A 12,173-nucleotide genomic window follows, 5' to 3' on the forward strand; every position below is an offset into this window, starting at 1 on the left:
ATGATTTAGGAATTATCTCTTGAGAGAACAGAACTTTCCTTAATTCCCAGTCTTCAATTTAGATGGAAAGCACTAAATCTTTAATGAAAAAGTAGAGCAATTCTATAGGTGTTTATTTACCTTCACTCATAGTCAATCCATTTTGAGGATAAACTTACAGTCTGCCTTTCAGAGACATATCATGCTATTAGGAAACAGGTGGAAATAGACAGCTCTGAATTGGTACAACCTTACCATATATTCTTTTTCTATCTCAAAGAAAAAAAAAGAGAATAGAAGTTCACTCTGTTTTTTCTTTACTTCTACAGCTAGCCCTATGATGAGCCTTATTTTCATCTCTTCCCTATGATGTGTGATCTTGGAATTCCTTTATATTTTTTAGAAATTTATGTTATCATAGAGATTTTGCCTACCCTTATATCTTTGGCATTGTGCTTTATGCCTAGTGCAAAGAATATGCTCGATACATTTTTTTAATAAATGAAGTCAACAAAAAGAGAGGAATTTATAAAACAGATGAAACAGAAGTATAGATACTGCCATAGACTTCCATGCAAGCACTTTAAAAGCAGAAATGTTAAATGATAATTTTTAAGAAAGATGGAATGGTTTTTAATAGCATTACTAAAGGAGTATAGAAAAAAATTGAAAGAAAGACCTTGATATATCAGTTTCTATCATTTGTTTATCTTTGTTACTCTTACAACTTGATATATGGTAAGAATAGGATTGATGAGATGGAATCAGTCTTCTTTTTCACTGGACAATTACCTGTATTAAAATAATTTCACATGCTCTATCCACTCCCTTGGAGACAGATGGGTAGTACTTTTGGTCTGCTAATTTAAAAAAAAAAAAAAGATTGTCACTTATTGATTTACATGTCACAATATAATAGCTTCCCATGTGTTTATTACAACAATCCTATAAGGACAGTATTTTTATGTCTAATTGGTGGACAGGAGATAGCCTTAACAACTGTTAAATCAGTTTCCTAGGGTTATTCAGTGACCACTTGATAGAAATAATAAAATGAAATATTTTCCCTTGTAAGTTGTGGATACTCAACAAAGAATAGGTACAAATAAGCATTTTAATTTATCAGACCCCATCTAATATTGAATCCTAAGTCTGAAATTTTCAATCTTTGCTGTTAATTTTTATATCTAAAAGGATATTTTGTAAAAGAAAGACCCAAGCTCAGGGATAAGCCTAAAAAGGTAATATAGCTATAACAATAGACAGTTCATAGGCTTACGGGAATAATTCACATTAATGAAATTTCCAAGACTAGTTTTTATGTGGATCATCAAACCCTAATTCTTTTTTTCCCTGATTGTTGTGTAATCAATCTGTCTAGATTTATGTCCAAGGAGTTTTTCTTGTTGTGTTGTATTGTATGTGTGGTATTGAGGAATTAACTCAGGGGTGCTCTGTCACTGAGCTACATCTCCAGTGTTTTTCCTTTCTTTTATTCTTTCTTTCTTTCTTTTTCTTTTCTTTCTTTCTTCTTCTTTTTTTTAAATTGTGAATTCCCCTCCTGAGTTGTTGGGATTACAGGGGCATGCTGGTGTTCCTGTCTAATATAGGAGTTTTTTAAAACCCATATTGGGCAACCAACTAGATACTGGAATTTAAAAAAAAAAAAATGTTTTAAACTTTTGACTAAAAGAATTTACCCAGTGAATGTCACAGACTGTCATCTAACTAAAAACTCACAATGTATGTAACTCTAGAATTCTACCTCAAAATCCAGGGAGAATGCCTCTAGAGTTGAGAGATAAATTTTTCCAGTCTAGAGAATTCCAGAGCCCAAAGCAAAAAAAAAAAAAAAAAAAAACGAGTTCAAGTGTTTTGGAATTTAGCTCCAGCACAAAATCATTAGCTCACACACTAAAGATCCAAAGAGCGAGGAAGTAAGTATTTGCAAGAGTCTAAAGATCACAACTGCCTCTGGGGGCAGTGGCTGGAGGGAGGAGCCCTCTGCGTCAGAGCAGCTTTTTGCTTAGATTTCTGTCAGTAACTAGAGATTGACAATCAGATTAGTTGGAGTGGGAGGAACTAAAAATCTAAATTCCCCACAGGGTGGAGTCTTAGCAGTTCTTTGAACTTCTCACCCTATGTTCTGGTCTATAAAGCTGCAAGAAATTCTTGAAAGGTTTCTCCAGGGGTCCTGGAAACTGAGGCCTCCGTGGAAATCCCATCTGGTAAGCACTTAGGCTGTGATGTGTACTCTGTACACAAATGTATGCTCTGCTCGGGTGACTTTTCCAAATGAAAATTCTCTCTGCTAGAGTCTTTGTCACGGTGCTTTACAGGTTTCTCCTTCTCCTTCTTCAAATTATCTTCATGAACAATAATGACATAACTTCTGTAAAAGACCCCTTTAAAAACAGATAAATCAAGAGATATTTAGCAATATAATGAAAAAGAATTGGTGTCAGTAGTACATGATAATTCATTTACTAAACTCGGTTACCTTTGACAAGTTAAGTAATTGAGTTGAAATGTTAAGATTAGATCAAAATCCAGATAAGGGAAAGATATCTTTAGATAAACTATAAATCTTCTATTTTCTGGTAACTCTAGTTGTCTCATACTATTATTAGTCATAGTAAATGTTTAGAGAAGTGAAACATCTATTCTTTGGGCACAGTTTCTTCCCCTTTTATTTTGTGAAACATTTGCCTAGGAATGGAAAGTAGATACATTTTTCTCTGCTTTTATTTTGAGGAGGGTGGGGTATTATTTTGGTAGTGACACTGGAGCAAATGCATATATGATTTTACTGTGAAGTTCAGGGAGCTGTTGGAATCCTAAAGGTGAACTGCAATGTCACTCATTTCCCACTGATACTCTCGAAGAAGTCTGCTCTGTCCACATATGCTCAATAAGTGTACTTTCTTGAGCATACACATGCTCTCTCGTTCTCTCTCTCTCACGCACACACGCACACATGTCCTCATGCACACAGTTGTCGAAAACCAGTCCTTGTCCCCAATGCCAATCCAATAATTAGGACATGGTTTTGAGAAAAAGGAAAAAGGTTTATTGCTTTGCCAGTAAAGGAGAAACACAGGGGACTCTTGTGCCAGATGCTGTGATTTTGTAGGAATGGAGGGCTTCTAAAGAGGTGACTCAAAGGCTTCATTCCATGTGTTCTCCGTTTGCAGTTGTAATTCCCTTGTTAATTTGGAAGATAGTCATTTCTGAGATCTTCTGGTACCATCCCTAAAGTCTGGATGGATTACTTTGTTCCTCTGGTGGATGTGTACTCAGGGACAGATAACTGCTAAGGGAAGGAAAGAATAATAATCATGTTTCCCTGGAGATTGGGGGGTAGTTGGGTTAAGGAGGAGCAGGGAGAGAAGAAAAGAAAGAAACATGTCTATTTAAAAAGTAAATTGCAGTGGTAGAGTTGCAAGGGTTATATTTGAAGCATAAAGCAGACCACTATTATAATATGTGTGATCATGTTATAAACTTTGAACTCAAAGTAGAATTTGCTTATGTCAGTAATGAAACGAAGCTCCACCATGTACAAATTAACTATTGATTACTCTAGTCATTTATTTAACTGTTGAACCTTAGCACAAGAGGTTAGTAGAACATTCTGCATTCTATTATTCCATACAATCAGCTGTTTTTTGTTTGTTTATTTTACACAATACCTTTTTTATTTTATTTTTATGTGGTGCTGAGTATCAACTCCAGTGCCTCAAACATGCCAGTCTAGCACTCCACCACTGAGCTACAACCCCAGCCCCAATCAGTTTTTAAAAAGTTTCAGTTTTAAAGACTTAGCTATCTAAATAAACTTGTGAAGACACAATTTACAAAATATCAAAGTTTAAATTGAGGGCAAAATATCAATTTCCACCTGAAAGTGTTGCTACTTAAAAGTATCATAAAATTGTTTTTTATCATTATTATAAATGTTCCTGTGATTTGATCCCAACCATGATCTCATAAAATATAATTTAACTTTATCTTATATAACAATAATACACCAAGAGGTTATGTGACATGCCTAAGACCACTATCTGTGTTTGTCTACCTTCTTAATGAAATTAATGCTAAATATTGAAATAAAATTTTGAAGTTTTTGTTTTAAACTTTAATCTCTAGAGCAAATAAAATATTAAAGTAAATATTTAAATAAATAATTATTTCCTTGGAGTAAGGGCACTGTATTATTTTGTGAAGATGACATTAAAGTCTGTTGGAGGCTGTGCATCATGGTAGATTGGCTGAGGGCACACTCTTTCAGTGAAGACTGTCCTATCAAGTACATCTTCATATCTTAGTTGGACAAGCCCAGAAGTGGAACCAGCCACGTTGATTTTTGCCAGGCTGAAACTGGATTGGGAAGAATTTTTTTAAAAAAGAGCACATAGATTTCTATATAGTACATCATGCTTTGTGGATTGAGTGTAGGTCTAAAAAAAGAACACAAAGATTAAAAAATGAATGAGCTAAAGAAATAATCAGCATTGAAAAAATCAGCATCAAGATGCAAGGAAATACTACATAAGAGGTTCAAGTCTCTGAGTAGGAACTCTCTATACATCTGCTATATATCTTCCCAAGAGAAGATAGTTGACTCAGCCTTGCGGGCCCAGTTCAGTAACAAACACCAGGCTCTGTTATCATTGTACCCAACATTTATAATTCTACTGTCTTTTTTCCGGGGTTTGGTCTCCAAATGAGTGGATAAGATTGTGACTCTTCATGACTTTAACCAGGATTAAATAAGATATAAATATAAAGAAGCTAATGAATATATATTAAATAAAGAAAATCATATTGTACTCAGAGTGTGATGGTGATAAACTAATCTTTATTTTATTTTATATAATCTTCATATTTATTTGAGTAAACTCACTTAAAATATAAAGTCACCTCCAAAGATCATGCAAAGAACAACTTTTCAAAGAAGGTCCCACATATGAATCAAACTCTTTCTGAGTTTAACTGGAAATGTTTCTCTAATTATTAACCCTGTGGTCAGAAGGGGAGACAGTTTAACTCTGGGAATAGGCTGTCAGGCATGCCAAATAGTTCACCAAGATCTTTAGTTTCTTCTCTTATCTGACTGTCATTTGGGGGCAGTTTCATTAACTAAAAGACACTGCTCAGCAGTGGGGTGGCCATAAAGACAAGTGAAACATGAGTCAGGCCCCAGGTAGAATACCCTTCAGTGGAGTCCATCAGCAAGATAACAGTTTTACAGTAAGGAGACTCGTAGTAGTAAGGCAGAAAACCATCTCATGAAATGGTATAACTAGCCAAGCAGACAAACCAGGGCCTTTCACAGAGCTTGTTGCATGTAAGGATTCAGTGAGCTTCAAGATGGGATTGTCCTGTCATTTTTGGGGGGAGTCACAGCTATTCAATCTCCAGGCATTATGCACCTAAGTGATTTTACTTGTAGGAATCATGTTTTCCTTGCTGCGACCATCAGTGGCTCTGTTTTACTCTGACAAATGAGTTATTCGGAGCAATATTCTTTCCAGAACTTAGAATTTTATAGATTCTTCTCTGATTCTTCTAAATCCACACTCCTGTTTCTAACTGAATGAATGAATATATCTCACAGCTCAGATTCCTGAAAGAATTTGATTATATGCTCAGATAAACCGCATCATCACTGTTTGGTTAGAGGCTTCAGAGTAACTCACCCACAGACCACTGACTAGAGAGTACATAGTCTTTAGTGTGCCACCGGCCCAGCAGAGGTCTAATCAACTCTGACCAGGCAATTGATCATGTCAAGGGGTAAAGGCATAGCAATCTCTAATCAAAAGATAAATTTCTTCATCAGAAAACTATAGGTAGGGACCCTTTTAAAATCAAGCTGTGGACATGAAAGCATGTTTCATTTTTCCCACCCACACATGCTCCTGAATAAATATAGAAACTGGCAGAATGTTTTGTTTATCATAAGAGGTGTGCTCATAAATGTTACAGATGTTTAGAGGAGGAAAGACTATTTTTAGCAGAGCTCTCATGACAGGCCTCATGAAAAATGTAGTTTTGAGCTAGGGCTTTCAAAGGTGTCTAGAAATCTGAACACAGAAGTGGAAGCAGAAAACTATATGCAAATGAAATGGCATGAGAAATCCACAGAAATAGAACTTTTCATATGAAGGATACATAATAATTTAACAGGTATTGAAATCACCACAAACATCAACAAAAGAATCTTTGACTTTAGTGTAAAATCATGAATTAGAGCTTCAATTGATATCAAAAGCAGTTGTAAAAGAGGTAAAAACAGGAATGAGTGAAGTACCTTTATTGAGGAATAAAATGAATGGATCTTTAGGACTCTGTGAATAATGAGGAAGGAAAAGACAAACAATTAGAAGAATCTATATTAGAGTACAGTGTTATGGCGAGATTGCCATAAATCAATGAATCAGAACCATCTTTATTCACCCGCTGACAGGCTAAGGGGCTGCAAGTCTATACCCTTCGACACCCTCCAAGGGATGGAGTCCACCTTTTATACCATAAGTAAAGCATGTCAGTACATTAATCACAAGTGGCTGTTGCTGTGAATCAAGACCATTAACAAATATTATGAAATCTAAAATAATAAGCAGAAGGGGAAGTGGGTCAAAAATACCCTAGTTGAGTACAAGTTAAAGAATGGTTACTAACATCTAGCCAAGTTCAAGAAGGGTTACTAGCATCTAGACGATCATTCTCTGACAGTGTGCATTGTCAAAAAAAAAAAATGGAAACCAAAAAGAGAACAATCTTACATTGTATAAGAATTGCCATTTTATGTTGCCAAACATGCTATGCTAAGCAACTGTTGATGGGTACAGAGGTGGGGTGTTCCAATGGGAGAAGCATTTCATACATGACATGCAATCTCAGGGTAAAATGGAGTCTGTTTAGCCATTGCCTATATAGCCTGGCTCATAACAAAGGAAGAATGTCCATTTTAATGGCATTGTACAATGATGAGATATGCAACTATTTTCTAACCCTGTATGTTGGGAATGGGAAGAGGGAAGGGAGTACAGCACAAAGATGATTAAGTCATAGCTTTATCTCTGTATGAGTTTTGGTCTACAGGGATCTAGACTTTGGACTCCCAGGATATAGATGCAATACCATGTGTAAGTTGAGAAATGCCACACATATCTTGTGATTAATATTCCACTAAGCTACAGGCTCATATACCTTGACTTTGCTACCTTGATGATCAATAACAATCTGACACTTGGTATGCCCTATGTAGAACTCTGATTTCCCTACTCAAAACTCTGATTTTCCTACTCAAAAATTTTCTTCCCCAGGTATGTCTTTTATCACATTTCACATATTTGCACAGATCCTAAAGCTAAAAATAAACCACTGTCCTGTCCTCATCAGAGAGAATCTGCCACACTCCTATCTACTTTTTCTACAAAATGTATCATACAGTCACACTCTTCTATATATATTTCCCTTTTTGATCAAATTTATCCACCATCCCTGGTACCCTAGACTTTTATAATAGCCTTAATTTATCTCTCTTTTTCAATTTTTATACTTCATCACAATGCAAAATGGTTTTTATCTAGTGTAAAATTATGTCATTTCACTTTGCTACTCGAAAGTTTCCAATATTATGCTGAGGATATAGGTCTGTGGTATAGCCCTTGTTTCATATGTACAAGACCCTGTGTTCAATCCCATTACTGAGGAATAAAAACAAAAACAAATCACAACCAAAAACAATCTCTCCAGTGTTTTCTAATTCAATTTACAAAATATCCAAACTTATTTCCAGCCTTAAAAGTTCATCAAGATTCACTTCTCCCTCTACCTACTCTACATCATGGTCTACCTTCCCACCCTGTCCCCTGCTTCACTTACTGTGCTGTTTGAATAGGCTAAGCCAATCTCTTCCCCATGACCTTTGCATTTGTCATCTTTTTTAGGTGCAGGTCTTCACATGGCTCACTTCATAACATGATTCAGAAAGGCTCATATATCTCTTCCTCAGAAAAAAAAAAAAAAAAAAAAAACATGGATTCTCTTACCAGTATAACTATCATTCCAAGGACTTTCTGCTCTGAGTTTTTTATAGAACTTGAAACATAAAATTGCATTGCTTACTTTTCTTTTCTACCACAAAAAGTAAACTGTGCAGGAGTTTGCAATTATATACTATCTTAACACTGTTGTTCTACCAGTGCAGGGATCACATTGGTAGGGGCTCAATAAATATTCATTGCAAGAGTTTAAATGAAGGCATGTATGAAGTCAGCTGAACTATATTATGTAAATAAAGTTGGTCTGAGGATTTTTTTCCCTACTAACACGTGCCTTGTTCAACATCCAAAAATATATACTGAAATTGGGGGGAAATATAAATGAATAAACAAGCAAAGAAACTTTAGTGAAGTTTAAAAATATGTGAATAATAATATATGAATCTAGCCTCTTCAGAAAGATTAAGTATTCTTTCCCAAATGGTGGGAAATGTTAAATGATGATGGAACAGGAGAAAATGTAGTTTCAAGAAATACCTTAGGGTCCCGTTTGTTCTAAGATGGTACTTATGATGTTCGAAAGGAATAAATTTCTCCTCCTTATCAGTAGGTGTGTGGATATCTTTGATATGCATATGGCAAAAATACTAACACTTAAAGTGAAATTACTTTTTTATCAATATCATTTTAATTCCCAATAAAAAATTTATTAAGTTTCAATATTTCTATAGTTTTAAAACTGTGGTTCAAAAACCAGTGGGATTGAGATAGCGGAGCTGATAGGAAGAATGACAAGCTAGGTGGGGCGCTTTTTATCTACACAAAGGCATTTTTTTAAAAATACAATATTTTTTATTGATTTAAAAAAATGACAGTGGAATGCATTACAATTCTTATTACACATATACAGCACAATTTTTCATATCTCTGGTTGTATATAAAGTATGTTGACACCAATTCATGTCTTCATACATGCACTTTGGATAATGATGTCTATCACATTCCACCATCCTTGCTAACCCCCTGCCCCCTCCCTTTCCTTCCCACCCCTCTGCCCTATCTAGAGTTTCTCTATTCCTCCCATGCTCCCACTCCCTACCCCACTATGAGTCAGCCTCAGTGAAGTTAGCCAATTCCCCCAAAACAATAGCTGAATGTTTTCTCTGACTGATACAAAGGAATTTTAACTGTCAATTCCTAGTAATATATCTTAAGGTAATGGAATGAAATTATAAACATTTAGATAGCATTTCCAGATAATAAAAATGTAAAAAAGCCAGGCATAGTGGTTCATGTCTGTAATCCTATCTTCTGGGAAGGGTAAGGAGAGAGGATGGCAAGTTTGAGGTCAGCCTGAACAGCAGAGCCCACCAGGTTAAAGAAGGAAGAAAAGAAAGAAGGAGCTTACTTTTATTGAAAACTTATTCTGTCCTAAACACTGTTATTAATTTGGTCCTTTCAACATCCTAACTTACTAATATTTTCTTTATTTTATATATGAGAAAAATTCAGGCATGCGGTTTACTGGTTGGTTGATTAATTATATTAAATTATATTACTTCTGGCATTAAGAAATGGGAAGGTTGGTCTTAAAATATATAGTTTCTAAAGAACTAATTTTCTGCAGAAAAATGATGACAGCTAGATTGTTTTACTATCTCTTTCTTTTAGAGAACAGCTGTGATGGAGCCTTCACCTCTTGAGCTGCCATCTGACACGGTGCAACGCATCGCAGCTGAGCTCAGATGTCACCCAACAGATGAACAGGTGGCTCTACGCCTAGATGAGGAAGATACACTGAAGCATTTCAGGGAGTGTTTTTATATTCCCAAAATGCAGGATCTGCCTCCAAGTAAGAATACTGGGAAAGTTTTTTTTAATCAATTTATTAATTAATTTATTTTTGCTATGTGTTTATCATAAATCTTTGAAAATCATTGTCCTACAATAACAGAGTTATTACAATTGCACCTGAAAAATATCAGGCCACTGTTGGTGCTAAATCAACCTGTCTGCCTACCTTAGCCTCATATTCTTTCTGTTTCCTATAGTCCTCTGAATAAAATACTTACAGGTGCTTATACTGTCATTTACTTCTCTGAACAATACAGTGACTGATTGAAAATTATATGCAGAGGCACTTATTATTCTCCAAGCACTTAGAGCTCAAAGCAATTCTTTACAACACAATATTAAAATATCTTTTATTTTGTGGCACCTAATTGATGATAGCATGATGTTTATCTTAAAGGGAATTTTTTTGTGTGTGACCTGAGTACATTAGGAGGGATGTTATGTAAATAGCCATATTTGCATACTGTAAGTAAAAATGGTGAGTGTCAATCTTACAAAAAAAAAAAAGAAAGAAAGAAAGAGAAAAAATAAAAGAAAAAAAAATTAATGCCTAAGAAATACATTCTGCATTTCCAAACACAATACAGTAAACTGACTATTAGCGGGTTTGGGTTTGAAACATGGGTACCACAGTTTTAAAATGTGAAAAAAAAATGTTGTATTTAGCTATACTCTGTTTTACATCTATGAAAAAGGCTACAAGGTCAAGTGAAATTATTTCACCATGATCAGCCTTATATGTGTTTTAACTGTCTGATTTCTATTTTTCCTCAGGTTAAACAATTTTGGGTATTTAGAATCCAAGATCATCAGCTAATATTATTAGGATAAGAATGGGCCATATAGCTCTCTCATTAGATTCATATGTTATAAAACACACAAGGATACACTCTCCTGGAATATGCACCTACAACCATTCATTTTTGATGATTATTCCATGTACCCCCACCAAAATCTGGAAAGATTAAAGAAGAGATCAAATTCAGTATCCTATTTAAATCTGTTTAATATTAATTAAGGGAGACATTGGTACAAATGCCAGCTATAAGAATCAAAAAAATAAGGATATAAGTGAAATGATCTGAGACAACAAAGAAAAATATTCTAGGTCAATCTACAATTTAGAATTGAAAGATCATTTGTATTTGAATACTCCCCCTCTCTCTTTTCCTATAAAAGGGATTAGTGAAACCAAGGGCACTTAACCACTGAGTCACATCCACATCCCATTTTTGTGTTGTTTTTAGAGAAAGGGTCTCCTTAAGTTGCTTAGTGCTTTGCTAAATTGCTGAGGCTGGCTTTTAACTGGCAACCCTCCTGCCTCAGCCTCCAGAGCCACTGGAATTCCAGCTGCTCAAGAAGCTTCGGCAAGAGGAACACAATTTCAAAGCCAAGCTGGGTAATTTAGCAAGCTCTAATCTCAAAAAAATAAAATTTTTAAAGAACTAGGGATGTAGTTCAGTGGTAGTAGCACTTACCTAGCATGTCAAGGGTTCAATCACCAGTCCCACAAAAATCAATAAACAAATAGAAACAACATTGCACATCACTAATTATTAGGGAAATGCTAATCAAAACCACAATGAGATATCATCTCAAACTCACTCTGAGGACTAGTACAAAAATAAAAATTAAAAAAAAGAACAACTATTGACTAGGATGTGTAGAAACTTAAACTCTTTAGTATTATTGGTTATCATGTAAAATAATGCAACTATTATAGAAAACATTGTGTCCTTTAAAATTTTTAAATAGAAGCCAGGCATCGTGGCACAGGCCTGTAATCTCAGTGACTCTGGAGGCTGAGGCAAGAGGATCACAAGTTCAAATTCTGCCTCAGCAAGTCACTAAGCAACTGAGACATCCTGTCTCAAAATAAAAAATAAAAGGGATTGGGAATGTAGCTCAGTGGTAAAGTACTACTGGGTTCAATCCCAGTAACCAAAATAATAATGATAATAATAATAATAATAATAATAATAATAATAATAAGAAGAAGAAGAAGAAGAAGAAGAAGAAGAAGAAGAAGAGAAAGAAAGAAAGAAAGAAAGAAAGAAAGAAAGAAAGAAAGAAAGAAAGAAAGAAAGAAAGAAAGAAAGAAAAATAGATTTACCAATGATCAAGTAGTTTTACTTCTGGGTATGTACACCCATGTTTATAGCAAATGGACACCCATATTCAAGGTCCAGTAATTGATGAATACATAAAAAATGTGGTATATGCATAGAATGAAGTATTTATTACTCAGTCCTTAAAAGGAAGAAAATTTTGACCTGTTATAGCATGTATTTATTTTGAAGCTGTTAGACTAAGTGAAATAAGCCA

General features: G+C 34.9%; 1 protein-coding gene across 1 annotated transcript in view; it reads left to right on the forward strand.

Annotated features, from left to right (window-relative positions):
* The first annotated feature begins 2,153 nt into the window (after positions 1-2,153).
* The window catches only part of Kynu (kynureninase), a 108,608-nt gene continuing 98,588 nt past the window's right edge, over positions 2,154-12,173 (forward strand). The window contains exons 1-2 of the mRNA XM_026388850.2: positions 2,154-2,207; positions 9,666-9,846. Of these exons, the coding sequence (XP_026244635.1) occupies positions 9,678-9,846 (169 nt within the window). The 5' untranslated portion in view covers positions 2,154-2,207; positions 9,666-9,677. The remainder of the gene's footprint in view (positions 2,208-9,665; positions 9,847-12,173) is intronic.

Source organism: Urocitellus parryii, chromosome 1 (assembly GCF_045843805.1).
Source record: "Urocitellus parryii isolate mUroPar1 chromosome 1, mUroPar1.hap1, whole genome shotgun sequence".
NCBI classification, from domain to species: Eukaryota; Metazoa; Chordata; class Mammalia; order Rodentia; family Sciuridae; genus Urocitellus; species Urocitellus parryii.